This window comes from Arachis ipaensis, chromosome B3, assembly GCF_059453495.1.
Source record: "Arachis ipaensis isolate K30076 ecotype BB chromosome B3, ASM5945349v1, whole genome shotgun sequence".
Taxonomy (NCBI): domain Eukaryota; kingdom Viridiplantae; phylum Streptophyta; class Magnoliopsida; order Fabales; family Fabaceae; genus Arachis; species Arachis ipaensis.
The window spans coordinates 15481478-15501350 of NC_142438.1; the positions used below are offsets into that span (position 1 = coordinate 15481478).

The 19873-nt window shown below is 33.2% G+C and overlaps 2 protein-coding genes and 1 pseudogene across 2 annotated transcripts; 1 reads left to right on the forward strand and 2 right to left on the reverse strand.

The window, feature by feature from the left end:
• Positions 1-1003: 1003 nt before the first annotated feature.
• On the reverse strand, positions 1004-2362 carry LOC148569906 (disease resistance protein RGA2-like; annotated as a pseudogene).
• A 3062-nt stretch (positions 2363-5424) lies between these two features.
• On the forward strand, positions 5425-6578 carry NDHT (Chaperone DnaJ-domain superfamily protein). The gene is made up of 2 exons (XM_016332655.2): positions 5425-5882; positions 5991-6578. Exons 1-2 carry the CDS (start codon positions 5560-5562, stop codon positions 6415-6417), a joined length of 750 nt encoding a protein of 249 aa, XP_016188141.1. The 5' UTR covers positions 5425-5559; the 3' UTR covers positions 6418-6578.
• A 313-nt stretch (positions 6579-6891) lies between these two features.
• On the reverse strand, positions 6892-13548 carry LOC107629771 (ran-binding protein M homolog). The gene is made up of 10 exons (XM_088508144.1): positions 12842-13548; positions 12604-12750; positions 12433-12519; positions 11732-11777; positions 11194-11270; positions 10517-10679; positions 9146-9214; positions 8493-8552; positions 7703-7789; positions 6892-7438 (listed from the first exon to the last, which is right to left on the reverse strand). Exons 1-10 carry the CDS (start codon positions 13285-13287, stop codon positions 7163-7165), a joined length of 1458 nt encoding a protein of 485 aa, XP_088364270.1. The 5' UTR covers positions 13288-13548; the 3' UTR covers positions 6892-7162.
• Between the last annotated feature and the right edge of the window lie 6325 nt (positions 13549-19873).

A 19873-nucleotide genomic window follows, 5' to 3' on the forward strand; every position in this document is an offset into this window, starting at 1 on the left:
TTAGGCAAAACAAAATTTTTAGGCATCTTGAAGTTCGTGATTTCTTCAGAAAAGGGGTGGTCCAGCGTCAACTTTTCCTTCGGCGGGGTGATGATTAGAGGGTCTGAGTTTTCCAGGGCTGAGTTTTTAGAGCTGCTCTCCTCGTGTTTTCCTGTGTTATTCTGTGTGGAGAGCTCGGCTAGTCTTCGGACCTCTGCCTGGAGCTCGGCCATCTGGGCAAGGAGCTCGGCTTGGTTGAAGGGTTGAGCTCCGTTTTCAGCCATATCTGGGAGATCAGAGTCCCTGCACAAAAGAAGAGAGACAAAGAGTGTCTAAGAGTAAAAGTGGGGTTAGATCAACTCAGGGCCCCACGGTGGGCGCCAGATGTTACGTCCTGTTGCTGCCGAGGTATGACAGTCCCTCCAGCGGGTCACAATGCTCGGATGGAAGAGTAATACTTCGGCTGAGGAGAAACACGGCAGCGGGAGCACCTGCAAAAAGCACTCCGACGCTCAAGTAAAAATGTGAATTAAGTGAGAAAGTAATAACAAAATGAGAGTGAGTATGTTCTGTAACCTGTGTCTCTTCGTAGTTACTTATCTGTTTATATAGACGTTAGGAGTGAGTTGGTTGGAGCTTATTTAGGAATTTTCCGTGCTTGCCGAGAATATCCTGATGATGTTAATTCTAGTCAGTTGAGATTTTGTGTTTTGTTGGAGCTCTCGAATTCTTTGGCGTTAGTTATTTACTTGATTCTATTTGGTGAGATACAATAGTTGACCGAAGTCTGTTTCGGCGAGATATGCTCTGTTGACCGAGTTTATAGGCTACGTATCAATTCTCATAATTATTTATATTGAAAATAAATAGACAGAGAGTGTGCGTGCGGTGAACAACACATCATTGGAATAAAACATTTTCCTTTTTCAAAAGCCTTCAAAAATCAAAATCAATAAAAGATCATGCACTAAATCGTGCAATTTGAATATATATACACACCACCATAGTCAACAAAGTCCTCAAGAAATGATATTGATTGTAACTCATATACACATTCTCTGACCAGATCATCTACTGATTTACCTTTTTCTGGTAGTGGAAGAAGACCAAGTGCCTCCCATGGCAAAGATCCTAAAGAACTATTGAAGTTTTAGGCCTTTGGGTAAAGGGAGAATAATGCAAAAAATCGCTTTAAGTACCAAGGTAACTGATCATAGCTGAATTTAAGTGCAGGCAAGACATCACTTTCTTTTTGTTCTAAATTCCAAATCTCATTGTCTTTGACACCAAATTTTAAGAACAGTGAACTCCCTAATGTTCTCTGTGCCAATGGAAGCCCACTACATTTTTTGACAATGTCTTCTCGAATTTCCACCAATTGTGGATGATTTTTTTCATCTCCTTGTAGAAATGGCCATTTAAGCTAAGAAACAAAGACAAAGAGTCTTGATGAGATAGACCATGTAAAATGTAGAAGGAACCATTTCTCATCATGCTACCAATTAAGCGGCTACTTGTAGTCACTAGAACTGTACTTCCTTCAGCACCAAATTGCAACAAGTTCCTCAACTCTTCACTTGACATGATCTTTATTCCATACATCGTCGATGACGAGTAAGAATTTTTTATCGGTAAGTGCATCTCTGAGATATTTCTGTAGCTGCTCGACATTTAAGTCTTCTAATTTGCCTAGGTTAGTTGAGGTTGGAGTAGATCTCAAGATTTAATTATGAGTTGCTTAAGGTCAAACTCATCAGAAACACAGACCCATATCTTTAATGGAAAAACGTACACCATCTATGGTCTTATCATTAAACACATACTTGGCTAACGTGGTCTTTCCTTGTCCTCCCAACCCCACAATGGAGACAACAGAGACACTTTTACCATCAACCGCATTGCTTTTCTTTAACAAGAGGTCAATGATATTCTCTTTATCATCATCCCTTACTATCACATCTAAATCACTCACGTAAGAGTGAGTCATTTCTCTCTTATGCACAACACGTCTTTCAACGTGAATGATCTCAAGGCCAAACTTATTCCTGTCAGCTGCAACCTTGTCTAGCTTATCTTTGATTTCTTTGATCCTACAACGGAAAGCAACTGGGTTGGAGCTTGAGAAGAATGTACATACCTTCCTTTTAGTGCTACCAAACTTGTTGACAAAGTTCCTTCGCGTTGCCTCGCACTCGAATTCATCCATTACACGCACTTAAGCTGCCTTAGCCATTCGCGAAGTTGATGATTCTTTTCCTGCTTTTGCTCAGCATCCAGCAGCACAGCTTCCACTACCCACCACACGAGAAGCATGTTCATAAGCCTGAGAAACGAGCTTCCCTATGAGTGATTCAGCAATGCTGAAGATAAATTACTCGGCCATCATGTATTCTTTTTTTTTTTTTTTTGGGTTTGTAATTAAGGGTCAAGGAGGAGGAAGGGAGTGAATTATGTTATGTGAGGCTAAATGTTAGGGTATACAAAACTCTATTTATTGATATGGTGAATGCATAATGCATAATGCATTCTTGCATTAGTGATAACTTGTAGAGAAGAAAGATTTCTTACTTGGATATCTCTAATTTACTGGTTACAACTTACAAGATAAGCGACCCTTCTTGTATATTACTAATTTTACAATCAAATGTATATGTTACTCTTTTATTATAATTAAAATTAAATTTTTTTTTTAAAATTAAAAAATTCTTTCTACCTCTCTCCCCTTTCTATATCTCTCTTATTTCTTCACTTACTCTATTTTTTTTATATATCATTATCAATAACTAAATACAAATTTAATAATTAACATGTACAATTTAACATTCTCTAATTGTAATTAAAATTAAAATTAAAATATAGCTATATTATTATATTATTAATTTAACAATCAAAATATGTCACATGATATTTTTATTAAAATTAAAATAAAATAATTTTTTTCAAAATTAATAAACTTCCTTCCTCAATTCTCTTATCTATCTCTTTCTCTTTCTTTATTCTCTCTATTCTTCTCACTCTATATATAACTTATATTTTATATTTTATATTATTAATTTGACAAACTAAAATGTGTCATGATATATTTTTCGTTACAACTAAAATAAAATCTTTTCCTCCAAAATTTAAAAACTCTCTCTTTCTCCTTCTTTTTCTTTATTTTTCTCTTTTCTCTTTCATTCTTTATTTCTTTCTACTTTTCTGTGCTATAAAAAAATAAAATTATAAAAAATACATTAAATCTATAATTAAATATAATTAAAAAATAATCACACAATATTATTCACATAAAAATATATATTATTTTTATTTTTATTTTATGTATATTTTTTATTTTTTATTTAATTTTAAATTTTTTATTGTTTATCTTTGTAAACAATATTTTTATTTCTCCTTTAAATATTTATTACATATAATTTATAGAGAATAATTGTAATTAATAATTAGAATCAAGATTCAATTATTTCAAAAAAGATAGTTTTGAGCTAATTTTATAATTATCAATATAAAATATTTTATACTGATATCTAATTATATATATATATTATTTTTAAATAACAAGTATGAAAATTAATTATTTTTATTTATACAATAGACTTAACATCTAATTAAATGTAAAAATATATACATTAAATTCTTTCATAATGAATGTTAAAATTAATTATTAGTAAAAAATTAAATTCTTTCACATAAAAATAATAACTAAAAATATAATTTTTTTATCTACGTAGATTCTATTCTTCTTAGTCGACGGGAACTTTTGTTCCCTACAACCTTTTTATAAAAGTAGTTTAATTCTATAAATCTTTTGTGTTATAATATATAATGTCATGACAAAAATGACATAATTTTAAAAGATTCATATTCTCGTAATGTTATTACGGACAAAAACATTAATTATATTCTAAGTTTTGAGCATAAAGGAAAGGTTATTAACATTTGAAAATTCCTTTCTTGTCTTCTTTTGAATTGATTATATCCTTTACCATTCAACTTCGAAAACATACAAGATGGCGATGCTCTATGACGCGACGACGACTTCGATTGCGAGATCAGAAAGGAGATAGGAAGAGATCTTGAGTGCGACGCCACAGTGAGACTGAAACAGATGAGAGAGATCGAGCTCCAGCGGGAGAGAGAGACACAGAGAGAGTCAATAGGAAGAAGAGAGAAGAAGATGAAGAATATGGAAAACCTACAGAGGCGTGATTCAAAAAAAGGGTTTCTGAAACCCAGATGAATAGTAAATGTGATTTTTTGTTTTTTTATATGTTTTTCGTTTTGTTGTTTAAATTATTTGAAATTATAAAATTATGACTAATTGAATTCTAAAATTTGATTAATTTAAAAAGGTATTTTTGTCTAATCAAATAAAAGAAGGATGTTTAAGATTTTTTATAAAATTAAATAAAAAATATATTTTTATTTTTATTTAATTAAAAAGGTGTATTAGTAAAAGTGGTGATATAATATATATTTAAAAAAGAAAAAATTAAATGCTGATGTGAAAAATAAATTCCACGTGGCTTGTTACTATTTGTCCATATTTTTAACGTATCGATACGTATGAATTTATTATCGTACCGTAGCAAACACCTAAATTTTTTAACAAGAATTTAATTTTAATAATTGTAAAAGAAATTATACATATATTACTTAAGTATTATCACGTTAATGAAAATAAATATTTTCTACATTCACCAAATAAATAGGTAGCCAAATTAACACATCACATTTAAATTCTTCAAAATAAAAAAGGGCAGAAACCATTTGGCAACGTTGATTTCACCGGCACAGATGAACTCAGCAAAATGTCGATTGATTAAAACTGATATATCAGTTAACATAAATATTGTTTTAATCTTTTTGAGATTATTTTTGTTAAACAGAATTGAATGTTTTTGAAGGTTAAACTGAATACATAACCTTCTTGTAATAGTTCATTGAAAAAAGAAATGAAAAGAAAAACGAAACATAGAATAATATGCAAAAGCATAACAAAGGAGCTCAGTCTACATAGATCTGGACCAAGAAGCCTGGTTTGACCAATACTTTTGGGGCCTTACGTATTCATGAAAAATAAAAGGAAAAAAAATAGAGAGAGAAAGAAAAGGGTCGGGGAGCTTATGTTTACGATAAAATAATATTTTCAACATATATGTTATTTTAAATCGTGGAAACTTAGGTGTAGTTGACTTTACGTGAAGTTGATACTGAGAGTCGTTAGATGATTTGACTGATTTGACTAAATTTTTATGATATCAACTTCACGTGAAGTCGACTTCACTTGAATTTTTATCATTTTAAAATTAGTATATTAATTTAAAATTACTTATAAACGTATTTTTTAAAATATATTTATTCAGCAACTAAAATAAGATACAATTTATTACGAGTTAAAGGAAAAGAAAATATTTATATGTTTATTTTTTCATTACCCTTATTTGAGCCCACTTTGAAGAGGCCAAGTGTGAGTGAGAGCCACAGAAAGTAGAATAATTATGCGCCACGTAATTGTCTCAGCTTGCAAAACCAGACAATTCATTGTCGTCCCTTATTCTCCCATCCTATAGAGTATCAGCAATGGCTTTCACTGCGAGTCCTCAGATTCTGTTACACAATCCCATATTAGGAAGAGGAGCAAGGTGGTTGAGAGGGAGAGTAACACCATCCACAAACACCGATTATATTAGTTTGCAGGTGCAGGCTTCCAAGGGCCCTGGCAACAAAAGAAGAGCACCCCCTTCCCCTGGAGTGGACACAAGAATCCACTGGCAAAATGAAAATGAAGGTTGGGTTGGAGGTAGTAACAAACAACAATCCACCGCAGACAATAAGAACCCTAAGAACCTCTTAGGAGAATCATTTGCTGATTTGCTCAGCGCTTCCTCAGGTTCCCATTACGAGTGAGTCAGTTACTTACTCATTCAGATTTTAACTAGAACATGCATGCAAGAATTTCTCAACTTATTCATAAATGACTAATTCATGAATGAAAACAACAAAACAAACAGATTCTTAGGAGTATCGGCAGATGCGGATTTAGAAGAAATCAAAACAGCTTACCGGAGATTATCAAAGGAGTACCATCCAGACACAACTTCTCTGCCTCTCAAAACTGCTTCAGAAAAATTCATGAAACTCAGGGAGATCTACGATGTTCTTAGCGACGAAGAGACTCGAACGTTCTACGATTGGACTCTGGCTCAAGAGGCTGCAAGCCGCCAAGCAGAAAAGATAAAAATGAGATTAGAGGATCCTTTTGAGCAACAACTCAGAAACTATGAATCTGTTCCAGACATGGTTGACCGTCTTGGTGGGAAGAATATGAAACTTAGCGATCAAGCTGTTTCTGCCCTCACTATTGATGTCTTCATCATTGTTTTTGCCATTTGTTGCATCATTTATGTAACAATATTCAAAGCACCATATTATTATTAGATGCATGCATAATCACAGTATTTTTATATTGTAATTTGTAATTGTTATAATGTAATGCAGTAGAATCAGATATAGGACTATACATCATTGCCACATTTAAGGCAAGGTTTCTCCATTGTTGATTCTCTTTTAGCAATGATAACATCGTATATTTCCTTGTAGTTGCAGAGAAAACTAAAATGCTAGAATCAAAGGAAAAGTGGGAGATACTTATTTTCTAACGTGACATGTAGTTGACACTCGAAGTCAAACACCATAACCAACTTGCAATTGGCATTGCTCAAAGTCCAACTGTTTCTTGTTACAGCATCAAACTCAATCGTATTTCATGGTTTGGCTCTGAACGTCACGAACTCACGATTCAATACACAAACTATCATAAAGCCTAAAGTTTACACTGGAATACGATGGACATGTATTTATATATGCTTCCAAGTTCCAAACCTGCTTAAATTTTTGAAATTTCAGCACAGATTTTAACTTTGAATTTGAATCTTTACTTAGTTCAATTTTCCATTTCCATTGTTTTGCTGATGTTTTAGTTACAATCTTACATGCACATAGAGAACCCCCTCTCAAATGACAGGAAAAAGTATGCACCAAGTAAGAACTAAGAAGGTGGGGGACTCTACAGTATAAGAGACGTTTATGATCAATTTTTGATAACTTGGCATTCTAAAGAAACCCGGGCAATATTAACAGCAGAGAAAGAATGTGAATAGACCATATCACCAAATACTAGTCACTAGCCTCTTTTACCACTGCTAAGCACTCTATGAAGTTGGAAAGCTTCTCCCTGCTCCCCACTCAAAGATCTATTCTCCAAGCAACAAGCAGTTAGCTGTCTAAGTAACCTCTCAAGATACGAGTGCAAGCAATTTTTGGACTCTTTCATGTTGGGATTTGTCGACAAGATCAACGCATTGACTGTGTCAGCTACAACTTCACGTTGAGAGTCTTTTAGAAGATATCCTACAGGGGATTCCAGTGGTTGTTCGTATGCCAACAAAGCAACACAATCCTGCAGAATAAGAAATATAGAATTCAAAGATAAATTTAACTAACTGTACTACCAATAAGATGAACAGAAATAATCTTGTGAAGTAATCTCCAGCAATTGTGAAGGCTTATATTTGAGGGAAGAAGAGACTGCTCATGTTTAGCATGCACGAAATAGACCAGAATGATTATATGCTATAACCAAGCCAGGCCCTATGAAATTCGAAATCAGCCAGAAATAATTGGTGTAGCAGCAATGATTTTAGTTGTCGGTAAAGAAATTCACCTGAACTAGGTCCTCAAAGACAGGCAACCCAAAAAAGCTTGACAACTCTATTCTTCCATATTTGACAGCCTCCTCCAATGCTCCAATCTATTTATACCAGAGAGGGATGCAAAAGTGTTAATTAAGTAATTCTCTACCCAAATAGGAATTTTAAATAAAAGCTACATACCAAATTGAATCAGTAACAATCGATAATTATAATAATAATATCAATTAAGCTTTGACTATTACACACAGCATCAGTTGTGGAAACTATCACCCTAGCCTCACATTCATACTACTATTAAACCATTAAAAAGCAAAACAAAAAATATAATATCTTAGCTGCGTTTGTTTACAGGGACAGGACACTGAGACAGGGACATAGAAACATAAAACCGTGTTTGACAGATGAGACATGGATAGAGACATTATGTCCAGAGACACTGAATTAATATATTTTGTATCCTTCCTGACAGGAAGGACAGAGACACTAACAAGGGACACAACTTATTTTTCATTTTTTCTTTCATTATTCTTGTTAATTTTTCATAATTATACTTATTATTATATTTTTTTTCTCAAATTTTTTGAATGAAAAAAAAAAAGAGAATAAATTAGATTTTCATAATTTGTTCTACTTTATGACCAAACAAAATACAAAAACACTAAATTTTGTGTCTCTGTCCTTTATGTCTTGTTCTCAGTATCTTGTTTTGTCCTGTTCTCATAAACAAATGCAGCCTTATATGCTAATTCAGTTGGGAAAGCTTCTAATAGTGAAAAACATGAAACATTAAAAGGAATGTACCCGAACTAATTCAATAAACTTCTGACAATGAAGCAGAAAGCACATAGCTGATGTATTGTCCTGCAATAACCAGGTTGATAGTCATGTCTAGTGAGTTAAATACAATGAAAGAATATTCTTAGACAATAAATATCAAATGAAGAATTTCACACACAAGTTGGTCTGATGATATTTGGAACCATTTAAAAATAAAAGGGAAAATGGTAGACCTATGTCTTGAGGACCAAAGTATTCCAACATGAATATCATGGTCAAGTTGGCCATGTATTGCCACTTTTGTGTGTGTGTGTGTGTGTGTGTGTGAGAGAGAGAGAGAGAGAGAGAGAAGGGGGGACTAGAGCCAACTGGCAAAGTCTAGCCATCACAAATTCTTATGAAATCAAGTCTTCAAACTAAAATAAAAGCAATTTGACCAATAGAAGAAATCAAAGCAGAGGGCAACCACCATTATATTCAGTGTAATGCAGAAGTATCAGCCATTATGAGCAGATATTACTTACGATAACAATCAGATTAAGTCAATACTTATTACACATACATCGAAGATCATTTAAGCCACAGCAGATTGAATCGAATTACATTTAAATCAGTAAAATTAGGAAGCTAGCTTAGCAACAGGATATACAATATAATTATAATCTGAAACAGCGCACCTCAACAATCTGGGGATACCATTCTCGCAATTTACCAAATGCAGTATCAATCTCCCCATCCCTGATTAGCTTCATTGAAGAGAAAAGGTGTAACCCATAAGTTTGTACATCAGCTAGCATATGTAGCCAGGAATCATATAAACTATTTAGGGAAGAAAAATAGAAAGGTAATCTAACAGTATGGGTACTTTATTACATGGCCACTGACTAGAAGTTCTAAATTCTAAAAAAGCAGAGACTCTACATTGAAACAAGAGATTGGATTTATGATGACTAATAATACATTTGATAATTACTCACTCCACTAAAACATGATAGAAAAACCTCCATAAGAGAGAGAGAGAGAGAGAGAGAGAGAGAGAGAGAGAATTTTGGTTTTTTTATTTGGGGGGGGTGGAATCACAACTGAAAATTACAGAATATTTTTTTTTTCAGTTTTCATTTTTTATTGACGTGTTTATATTGATAATAACAAAAATGGCCCATGTTTACATTATTTCCTGTGTCAAATGTGAATCCACCTTTTTACCATTTATATAAAATCCATGAACCCCATCCAGATGAACTAAAAGATCTCGTACTTTTCCCACCTTTAGAAGATTCAGTGCAGCAGGTATGATTACATCTAGGATATATGCATGCCTCCAAAAGAGTCTGAGTGGTTTCATTAAAGGATGATGTTGACAAAAGAAATGAACCAAACTATATTAGAGCAAAAAAACTTCCCGTAGTTCCAAGCAGAGGGATCACAAGAAATTTTTGAAAAAAAAAACACAATGAAAACAATTTGACATTTTTGTTTCCTTTTCTCTGTGATTTATTTCGGATGCTAGTTTAGGGCTTGTTTGAATGAACTTCTACGAAAAGATCTTTTTTCAAGTTATCTTTTTTTAAAAGATCTTTTAGAAAAGTAAAGATAGTTTTATGTTAGGATATCTCATATAAAAATATCTTTTTATCTAACAATTATGTTTGGCTATAACAATATAAAAGTACTTTTTTGTTTATTTATTATGTTAAAAATATCTTTTTTAAAGTAAAAAAGATCTTTTATAAAAAGATGCAAATTGTAGCTTCTAAAATAAAAATGTTTTTTTTATTTTTCTAGTGCTTTTACTTTTACTACTAAAATTTTGCCAAATACACTAAAAAATAAAAATCTTTTTCAATGAAAAAAGATCCTTTCTAACAACTTAATGCCACCCAAACAAGCTCTTCCTCTCTTAATTTCCCTTCTTATCTAGTAATGTCATTTTCTTATCAAACATTTTCCAGTAATTATTGATGAAAACATACTAAATCACACCCTACCTAATATTCCCATGTTTCCTGTCCCAATAATACATGCTAGAACAAAAGTTGATAGCCTACCTGCCGGAGAGTCTTTCGGTGATTCAATGCATACATTATTTCCTGCTCATCAACCCCATTCTCCTGAGCTATATATATAGGAGGAACAGTACTTCTACTAGCCACATCAAATGAATTCAAGGTATCTTCGTAGCCATAGTGTAGCAGGTAAGAACGGACAATTCTGACAATAATATAAATTGTAATATATTATTACCTATTTATTGCTTTTGAAATAGTATTGGTTTGCAAGAAAGTGATGGATGTCACTTGGAAAATGTGAAATATATTAATTTCAACATTTGTAAAGAACAACACAAAGAAATACAGTATACATCATCAGAGAAGGGGAAAGTTTGGAAAAGAGAACAGGTTAGTCAGTGTCTATATTAAAGTTTTTACACTAACTAATAACTAAATTTCTCAAAACCACTTAGTACTACTTCAAACTCTCTATTAAAGTTATGTCATTTGACCCGAAAAGAAAAACCAGAAGCCATTGCTAGCAGAGACAAAGCTATAGACAAATGTAACATAAGAAATCAGTACTAGAAGATCCACACATACAAGTAAGAAATTTTCATCAGTTGACACTTGTGTAATTTTACCCGGCTACCAACTACACATGAAGGTCCAAGAATAATCCTAGATATGAAAGACACATGAAAGAAAGTAATCTGGAGGCAGTTTTGTCTCACCCGTAACTAACATTTGATGTCAGAGGCAATTCCTCTATTTTCAGTTGTTGCTTCATTCTTTCTTGCACTTCAAATTCCTAATCCAAAAACATACAATAATAACTTCAGTACTTTTAAAATTGAAGTGTCATATGACCATGATTCTGGTTAATGTAGATAATCACAATGAAAACATGTCATCTTTGCATCCAAGTATGATCCTGTTCGTATAATTAGTGCTGTTTCACAACAATTTTAGTCATCATTTTCTTTTAAAAATGAGGAAAGATATTGAGGGGGAATTTATAAGGGAAATAATTAAAAAAGGAGTCTCAGGATGTTCTTGTTTATGCTTAATTTCTCAGAAAAAGTGCTCTTTAGATATTAAAGGAAGAACTTAAATCTATGTAAACTGTTTGAATAATATTCCTAAACAATTCAACTCAGGAAATGATAATTCCTTTTAGATGCCACAGAGAATTGCTTCTAATAAAATTGACTACAAGTCTAGGGTAGGATGTGTACACTTGAATGAACAAAATATAAAAATGGTTCTTACCTTTAGGTCAAAGGTAAATGGTTTCTGCCCAAAGTTGACATGCACCCTGTCAGAGATAAATGAAACACAGTCCTGTAAAATTAAATTCCTCAACTAATGATCAAAAGAAGCTGCCATTCGAATATTAGTAATTACTGTGTCTTGACAAGACGAGCCCTCTTAAATGAAGGAAGGGATAAATAACTAAGGATTGAAATGAGGAAAAATGCTAAAGACGGGGGTGACAGATTCAGCGGAATCATAATCAGATCAATTAAACACTGAAATAAACTACTTCCCCTACCCATATCATTCACTAAGCAGACCTCTCATTTTTTTTATTATAAACAACACAAAACAGTATTGTACTCATAAAATAATTTGTCAGGGCTTAAAACAGATTTACAGCTATTGGCTCTTTTATGTTTTCTTATCAAATGCCACTCATAACATAGTTCAGCTTTATGAGTTCATAATAGACTGGCACATTCATTTAGTGAAGCAGAACTGAAAATTCAAAGGTAAACAAATGCATGCTCAGCATAGGAATGACAATTTAAGATTAAAAATAACTACTCAAATCTCAATGCCGTTTACTATTATACTCAGATTGATTACTTCATATATAGCAAGTAGAAACACCTACTACATTGGAAAAAAAAAGTGTGTGATAAAAACAGGAAGAGACGGTTAATACTAGAATTCATGGTGATAGAACATACTCTTCATTTTGGCTATGAACAGCAATGGTAGGAAAGAGTGGACCCTTCATGTCCTTGTAAACTGTGCCAACAACTTGCCCATTTTTACTGACATAAAACACAAAATCTTGTTATGTAACAGAAACAGAAAGAGAAATGGAAAAAGAAAAACCTAGTGGTTGTGGAAATTACGTGAAGAAGAATTCCTGGGCAGCATAGTTGATTCCAGCGCCAACAATATCGCCAGATGTATAGGTAGGGCCGAAGGGTTCCCCTTTGCCATGTCCACGATAAAGAAGCCCATCATCCCCGTGATATCCACAGCTATTGGCCTCCCACCTATTCAAGAAATCGAAGAATCAGAATTGCAATTGAAGACTCTACTTGTAATTGAAGAGACGGAAAGAGAATGGAAATGAAGAACTCTCACCCGGGCTGCCTACGCATCTTGAAGGACTCGGAGGTGAAGCCGATGGCAATCTGGCCCTTGGCGCCGGCGTCCTTCACATAAATCTCGAAGTAGTAGAGGAGCAGCTTCGTGGGAGCAGCCTTGTTCGCCTGAATCACGCCGACGTCGTGGCCGTGAAGGTTCACATTCGTGTACTTAACTGACAGCTTGTCCGTCGACACCACCACGAATCCGCCGGAGCTGTTGATGGTGTTGAGCTCGCTGGGGGCCTCCTCCGCCTTCTCTTCCCCCTCCTCCGCCCCCGCCCCCCTCCGCCGGCACACTTCTAGAAAGTACAGCCCCAGATCTCTGCCTTTCTCTTCCTTACTGCTGCTGCTGCTGTGGTGGTGGTGGTGGTTGTTATTGTTGTTGTTGTTGTTGATGTTGATATTGCTCACCCCGTTGCTGTTGCTGTTACTCTCACTCATCGCAAACCCTAGCTCGCTTGATTCTACACGATTCTTTGTTTTCGGTGTTATCTCTAATTCTATTGTGCACGCAATTCCATTCAATTACACAGTAGCGGAATCAATAGTTTCGTCTCCCTCCCTTCGCCCCTAAACCTTTCGTTTTAATTCGTCATTCAGTTACTCACCTCACCGAGTCACCGTCTCTCTCTCTCTCTCTCTTTCTCTCTCCTATTTCGTTCTCATTCTCTTCCCAATTCCTGTTACCAAACAAGGCCTTAAGGACATGACTATTTGAACAAATATGTTAAGACATATTTAATTTTAATGTACATTATAAAAAATAACTATTATTTTTATACAAAATTTTATAATAATTAAATTTATATTAAAAATAAATTGAATAATATATATTTATAAATATATATATATAATAATTTTATAATTATTTTTTATGTATATATAATATTTTTATATTTAAAAAATAAAAATATTTTTTAAAATATTTATAAATATATTTTTAAATTTAATATATATTTTTATCTATTTATAAATATTTATATTTATTTATTTTTTATTATATTTATATCTATTAAAGTTATTTAAAATATTAAAAGTAAATTTATTAAACAGATTTTTTATAATTTTTACTTATGAATTTTTTTTTAATTTAACAAATATAATTACTATCATTTTTTAAAATCTGTCCTAAAAAAGTAGATTTAATAAGGTTTTTTTTTTCAATACTAAATCGGACCTTTATACAACGAAATGTTCCTACTGCCTACATGTACTTTGTTGTGTATATTGTACGTTCATGGTACATGACTTTCAGTCATTTAAATTCATCAATTCTCTTAACACCACCACTAGATATCTTTTAAAAGTGATTCTTTACTCAATTTTTTTATTATATTAATTTAAAAAAATAAAACAAATATATCAAAATAAATTTATTATTTTTTTAATTTAAATATAAATTTACAAACAGATTAACTAAAATTAAAATTCAAAATTTTAAATTTAAATGTTATAAATCCTAATAAATCTCAAATAAAATCTTAAATATTCTAAATCAGATTTTTACTAATAAAATCTTCCCTCCATGGAGATTTAAAGCTGCAGGCCTCCCACTTCTCATCTACGACTGTTTTCGTCTTCTCTCAGGCCACACATTTTTTTTAATAAAAGACAATATTTAAATGATAAGTAGCATTTTTCTTCTCTTAAATATAATATACATTAATCAATCAGTAAAATTTTTTAGAGTGACAAATAAATTTTTTAAAATTTATATTTTTCATAAATTAGTTTTTAAAAAAAGTATTAATAAAGTCTTTTAAAATAACATATGTGACACACTCCTTTTAAATTAATCCTTATAATTAAAATAAAAAGTCTGAATTTAAACTAACTTGTCCACAGATTATTATATTAAAAAAATTTTATTGGTAATTTTTTTAAAGACTGATATATCTAAAATGTAAATTTTCAAAAAAAATTTTATTATTTTATTTTTTTTATATGAAAAAAGTAATTGTGATTTATGTTAATATTATTATATTTTTGTATAATATACTAATATAAGAAATAATTGGTATAAGTAGAAATCTTAAATATTAATTTTAAATAGGATAAAAAATTAAATAAAAATCGTATGTGATAATTCTCAAAAAATAAAATTATCTTTAAAAAAAATGTGACTAATGATTTTTATTGAAATGAATATTAAAAAAGTACATCGATATCAATAATTTCTTTTTAGAAAAATTTTAAAATATTTAAATAATAAAAATAAAATATTATTCTAACATAGTTAGTAACTATTAGCAACTCATTTTTCATTCTTAATTTAGAGTGATCATACAATGCAGGTTCTTTTTTATCTTTTTCTTTTGGTATTACCTTCCTGAACCATGACAGAAAGTGGAGAGAATTTAATTGATTCCGTTTCTTTGAGTAATAAAGAGAGTGACGATGTAAGAAGAGGATATAAAGGGGGCTATTCACAACTGCAATAATAGTTTGGTTGAAAGACTTTTTGCTAAGAAATCATTTTTAACCGGAACTATAGAGGGGCTTAAAGCAATTTGGGGGAGACCAATAGGATTTCAAGTAAAGAAGATTGATCACAATCAATTCCAATTTTTCTTCGATAACAAGTAGGATGTTATGAGAATTGAGAGAGACTCCCCATATGCCTTTTCAAGGACTATGCTCTGCATGGCCAGCGTTGGAAAGAGGGGGTGTGCATTGGAAAATAAATAATAAATGAGATACCAATATGGACCTAAATTTGGGAGTTCCTGAAACCTTTAAGACGCTGGAAGTTGCTCGAAAGCTTGGTGAAAGGCTTGGTAAGGTGATGGATGTGGGACAGTTTGATGTTAAAGGGAGAGAGACACATATCATCAAAGTAAGGGGTGGTTATTGATGGAAATTGAGTTACAAAAGACTCTCTTAAGGTTGCTAGTCTTGACAAGTCTCCAATTAGAGTGGCGGTTCGGTATGAAAGGCTAGAGACGGTGCGTACGTGTTGTGCAACTATAGGTCATGACTATAAAACATGTGTTGTGTTTTTGGAAGATATAAAAAAAATAGGATAAGATAGGAGAATGGATCAGAACTGATCAAATTGGTATGAGAGTGGAGACTAAAGAGAATGAAGGGAGAAATGGAGAAAAGAGCTTTCAAGAGGGTCAACCCCTTCGCAAAAAGAAACCACTCACAAACTGCCTGGTAGATAGATTTTTAAACTTGAGTGTTAAAGACAAAAAAAAATACGATCAAAGAGTCAAGAGTCCTGTCAGGAACGAAAGATGTAATGAGAAAAAGAAGAATGATAGGAGTATAGAGGATGCTATGGGTATAAGCTCGAATCAGATTCAATTGGGAGGAACAAGTAGTTTCCAAACGAAGCATGCTAACACAGGGGTCCTAACTGAAAACCGCATGCCAAGTACTCCTGCTTTTGAATATTCCGTCAAATGTTAAAGATTAAAACAGATGGCTAGATCAAACCATGGAAGGATAGAGATGCTATCCGGGACTAAAAAAAGTATGGAAGATGAATTGGAGATAGTTTTAGAATCATTAACTGGAGGAGTTGTTGGATATATAAATCAAGAGACGGTGGAGGGTGCCAGTCGTTCAGTGGCACCCAATGCACCACGAGAGTCCTAATGTGAACTGTCGGAGTTTGGGGAGACCTCTGACAGTCCACAGTCTTAAAGGAATATGCCAATCCCACTCTTCCGAGGTGGTACCAATTTCGGATGGTGGAACGTAAAGTTAGATCATGCGGATATCAAAGTTTTACATAAGTAGACCCGAATGAAACATCAAGAGAAATGACTGTAGCATGGAAAGATCATGTAGAGGTACACATTCTGTTTCAAAACTCTTTTTTCATAATTGCTTCGGTTAAAGATGAGAATAAGAATGTGAGTTGGGGGTTGGTTAGAGTTTACTTGAGCACTAATGAGCTTATTCGAATCAATCATTTCGAAAAACTCTCTTCTCGACTTTAGCAATTTGAAGGTAGCTTTATCATTTTGGGTGACTTCAATGCAACTACAAATTATGGAGAAAATTAGGGGTGAGCACAGGTAGTGGGTACCCGATTACCCACCCGAATTCGAACCAAACCAATTAAATTGGTTCAGGAACCGACGGGTAATCAGGTCCAACCCGAATTGAACCGATGACATTTGCCGATGATTGGTTCGGGTATCGGATTTGGGGGCGCAGAACCCGAACCAACCCGTATACCCGATTATAATTAATTAATATATATATATATATACATATGACTTTATAAACACATAAACTGATAACCCTAATACTATCTCATTCTCACAATCTCACTAACGGCGCAACCAAATCATGGCAAAACCCTAGCAGAGGCAAAGGCACAGAGCTTCCTCCTACCACGCAACCAGCTTGGCAGCTTCTCCAATCTTCATCATCTTCTTCATTAGGCGTCAGGCGCGTCGTCTTCTCCACCTCGTCCGTGGACCATCTGGTGTATCGTCTTCCACGTAGCGGCAGCGACGCAGCAACCAACTTTCTCTCGGTCGTTGGCGTCTCAGACGGTATCTCTGTCAGCATCGTTGTTCGTGGTTCCTTCTCCAGCAGCAACCTTCCTCCAGGCTCCAGCGTCGTCTTTTCCGGTCACTCATTCAGGTTAGTCTATAATTTTTGGGGAATGTTATACGTTAAACTGTTAATTGTTTTATTTTCTATTCAATTTTTGAAATTATACATTCTTAGTTGTTGTTGAATAAAGCAATCTTGATCACTCTGAAACAATCGTGCTGTTTAATTTTTTTAATATTAATAGAATCTTGCCCTTATGTAAAAGCTAGATTTGATTTTGAACTGAGGATCTTCTATAAGCTAATTTTGATTTTTAACTTCAAAAATATTATGCTAATTGCTATGCAGTTACTATTATAATTCATGGTAGTAGATATTTATAACAGAGACCAAACCCTTAGAGTTTGATAATTGATGTTCACTAAAAACTAGAAGCCCCCTTAGATTTTGAAGTTGAAACCAAACATAAAACATTACGCTAAAGGCAAGGTGACATTAAGGATGTAGCAAGTGATGATGGAGTGTAATTATTATGAAATTTGTATTCCTATTTGTATATGTATTTATTCTTTTTTTTTTATCTATCATGCAATTTCACTAATATGTGATTTTATCTTGTTAATTGAGTTGATTTGTTTAATTTAAACCGGTGCTGTAAAGTAGTATCCATCAGAAGGAGTTAGGTACTGTCAAATTGTGACATTAAGTATTAATTTCCCTCTCTAGCAAGTTGATTTCACTAATATGTGATTTTTTATCTTGTTAATTGAGTTTATTTTGTATTGAATCATAAGATATAGGAGCAAAGTAGTATCCATCAGAAGGAGTTAGGTGCTGTCAAATTATGATCTTTACTCGTTTATCAAATCATAACTCGAGTTATAGATATTCAACTGAGAAGCAACATATCAAGCTTTCGGGTCACTCAAAAATTTGTTAAAAGAGCCACAATTTGTTAAACTTCCATTTTGGGGACATATTGCTTGCAATGTTAATAAATACTCTGCAGTAAGGTCTTTCAATTGTACTAATTGGTTAGTAACAAATATATGACTTCTCTTATTTTATGTATTTTGCAGATTCAAAAAAATGGAAAAAACTAACCCTAAAAGTGATTCGGTTGTTGGAAGTACTTCTTCTCCAAGTGCAGCCACTCCCGCTGCTGAGAACGATGGTCTTTCTGGTGGAACATCGCAAAGTCCAGCTCCCCTAGCGTTGCCTGCCTCAAATCCTTCATCAGAAACACAAACCAAAGCTGCTGAAACTACTGGCGAGCCTCCAAAAGAGGTAAAACGTAAACCCAGTAGAGCACCTAGTAGTGTTTGGGCGCATTTTACTAAAAGTTCTCCTAATGAAGCTTGCTACAACTATTGTAAAAAAAATATGCATGCAATAGTTCTAGTCATGGTACAACAAACTTGCATAAACATTTAAGAATTTGCACTAAAAACCCTCATAAGCAAGCTGAAAAGGGGCAGAAAACTATTGCACTTGGGAGCCAATTTGAGGATGACCCTAATGCAGTCACTATGAAGCTTGTTGATTTTAATCAAGAGGAAACTCGTCTTGCTCTTGCAAATATGATAATTGTTGATGAATTACTTTCTCTTTGTGGCTATTTTTCTTGATCCTCGTTACAAGTATGAGTATGTTGAATTTTGTCTTAATCGGGTGTATGGGTTGAATCAAGCCAAAGATATGTTAAAAAAATTGAAGGATATCATTCATAAGTTGTTTGAGTATTACTCTATGATGTATCCCCTTCCGGATGGTAGTTCTTCTGGTAGTTTTAATTCTAGTATTGCCTCTCATGATCATGGGGTTGGTGGTGAAAATGCAATTGAGGAGGAAGATGCCTTCGAAGATGAGTTTAGAATGAGGGTTAAAAAAAAAAGCAAGGTGAGGTCAAAATGAATGAATTGGAAAGATACATGGAAGATGATGTGGAGGATAACATTTCCGGTTTTGACATTTTGCGTTGGTGCGGAAATTGAAATCAATGAAGTATTATGCTCTTGCTCACATGGCTAGGGATTTGTTGGCTATTCCCGTCTCTACCGTGTCTTCTGAGTCGGCATTTAGTACTAGTGGTCGTGTACTTGACCAATTTAGAAGCTCATTAAGTCCTTCTACTGTTGAGTCTCTAATTTGCGCACAAAATTGGTTGAAGACTCAAGAGAAGATGTATGACTTAAAGCAAGAACTTGAGGACCAAGAAAAACTTGAATTAGGTAACTATTTTTAAATTATATTTCTTTAAATTATTATGTAATTGTTGTTATTGTTGAGTCTCTAATAATAATTTAATTACTGTTATGTAGAGCTTTCAGCTTTAACAATATCTAATTAAGCCATTGGAGTTGATGTTGTTTACAACAAATTGAGATTAAAATTTTTTATTACTGTTATTTGTTGAATTTTTTTTAATTAATCAATTTTATATATTGACATTACCTAATTATATGCTGATTTTTTGAAGGTCACATCTCCTCTCTTGAATATGCTTGGT